The sequence below is a fragment of the Manihot esculenta genome, chromosome 14, assembly GCF_001659605.2.
Source record: "Manihot esculenta cultivar AM560-2 chromosome 14, M.esculenta_v8, whole genome shotgun sequence".
NCBI lineage: Eukaryota > Viridiplantae > Streptophyta > Magnoliopsida > Malpighiales > Euphorbiaceae > Manihot > Manihot esculenta.
The window spans coordinates 14,615,522-14,617,438 of NC_035174.2; the positions used below are offsets into that span (position 1 = coordinate 14,615,522).

Here is a 1,917-nt window from a genome sequence, read left to right on the forward strand (position 1 = left end):
TTGTTTAATTTATTCTAATACTATAATAAATTTGATCACAAATATTTTATTAATTATAAATACTCACTTATAATTGCACAAGTTGATCCTAAATAATATATTTATTTACAAATAAATCTTTATAATTTTATAAATTATGCTTCAATATTTTATTTATTTATAAATAAGTAGTTATATTTTATAAATTAAAAGTTTTGTACACTCATTTTGAATACAACAACTGTGTAAATGCGATTTCCATAGCATATTTTTCTTACTGATTGAAAATAGAAAGCCAAATAGCGAACAGAGGATTAAGGAGAAATAATAATTTACAGTTTTTTTCAAATAACAAAACCAATAAAAGAATAAAAGAATAATATATGTTCAAGTAGAAATGAGGAAATCTCAGTGTTGTAGGCCTAAGATAAGTTGCATTCAGGAGGGAAGCCTTGGGGAAATCTGTTGGCATCTGTGCAATAGTTGTATATCATGTAGTTTTTCCTCACCCATTGCAGCCTCTCTTGACTTGTTGAATCAAGCTCTTCTGACAGCCATGAATTTGTCATGGAGTTTGAAGTCCCACAGGAAGATACCCCATTAGACCAAGCACATGCATTTGCATTGAAGTTTCTATAGGAAGCAGTGAATGGAGCTTTACTCCAATCTGTCTTCACTAGACCACCTCTTGTTGCCCAATCATCAGCATTCCATAGACTAGAGTAAATTCTCATTGGCTGATTCTTTGGATATGGAACACCCATTGATTCCAAGTTCTTGAACTCTCTAATTGGGGTGCCATCTACAGAGAAGATGATCCTCTGGGGATTCCATAGAATGGTATACGTGTGGAAATCAGCAGTTGGGTCAAACCACAGATAGAATTGCTGCTCTCTGTTACCTTTGCCTTGGCTAAACACATTAGTGTGGAGGATGTAAGGATCCCCGCTCAAATTTCCCAAGAACTCAAAATCAATCTCATCCCAAGTGGACCCATTTGATTTTAACTGCAGATTCAATTTCAAAATCCACAATGTTATGACTATAATCACATAATTGAAATAATTAGCAGAAACAGCAGCAAAAGAAATGAAAAACATACATAATAGGCGGTGACAGTGCCAGCAGAGTTGCCAGGGACAAGCTTGAGCTGCATATCAATCTTTGCAAAGAGATATTCATTCCTGGACTGAAATCCAGAGCCAGAAGCTTGATCAAGGGAGAGAGTGAGAAGTTGTCCATTGTTGAGAATCTTAGCTCGGCCGTCTCCCCATGTAATATCAAAATCATTATAAAAGTTGCTGGCAGAAGAAACCATCAAAGAGGAGACAAGAACAGAGATAAATAGCGAAAGCACCATGTTTAAAGAAGCCATTTTGGTATTGAATTCGATTGTAGCTGTGCAAGAGGAGAGAAGGGTGTGTAGAGAAAGATGGGCTGGGTAGTAATATATAGCGAGGAAGAGACGAGTGAGAAGAAAACGCATGGGAAGGTCTCATGAGCTTAGCTGTGCACAGGTGTGTGCGCGTTTGGTGTGGGGGAAAGTGTTGTTCTTTTAGCTGTCCAACAGTATCGAATATGATAATTTGCGCGTTTCAGCTTTTGGTTAGAATTCAAAATGCTTTCCTAGCATCCCGCAAAAAGACGCTGTGGGAATTTTATATTTTCTTTTATAATTTTTATATATTTTATATTTTTATTAAATTTTTAATTATATTTATTTTAAAATTTTATTTAATATTAAAAAAAATTTTAATAATTGATGGCAGATTATTTTAAAAATCAAATAAATTATAATAATTAATGTGTACATTAACTATGTCTAAAGAAAATGAAAAATAGTTTGAGATAGTTAAAAAGAATAGATAAAAATTATATAAAAAAAGAGTTTATATATTTTTTTTATTAATTTTTAATTTTATTATAAAATTATTATAA

General features: G+C 32.6%; 1 protein-coding gene across 1 annotated transcript; it reads right to left on the bottom strand.

The window, feature by feature from the left end:
• Positions 1-221: 221 nt before the first annotated feature.
• Positions 222-1,411, bottom strand: LOC122721683 (probable xyloglucan endotransglucosylase/hydrolase protein 23). The gene is made up of 2 exons (XM_043950072.1): positions 1,082-1,411; positions 222-986 (listed from the first exon to the last, which is right to left on the bottom strand). Exons 1-2 carry the CDS (start codon positions 1,352-1,354, stop codon positions 402-404), a joined length of 858 nt encoding a protein of 285 aa, XP_043806007.1. The 5' UTR covers positions 1,355-1,411; the 3' UTR covers positions 222-401.
• Between the last annotated feature and the right edge of the window lie 506 nt (positions 1,412-1,917).

Excerpts from the sequence above, each read along its gene's own strand:
- LOC122721683 (XM_043950072.1), bottom strand. The coding sequence starts at position 1,354 with ATGGCTTCTTTAAACATGGTGCTTTCGCTATTTATCTCTGTTCTTGTC. Across the intron at positions 987-1,081 it reads GCACTGTCACCGCCTATTAT|TTAAAATCAAATGGGTCCAC; the intron begins GTATGTTTTTCA and ends TTGAATCTGCAG.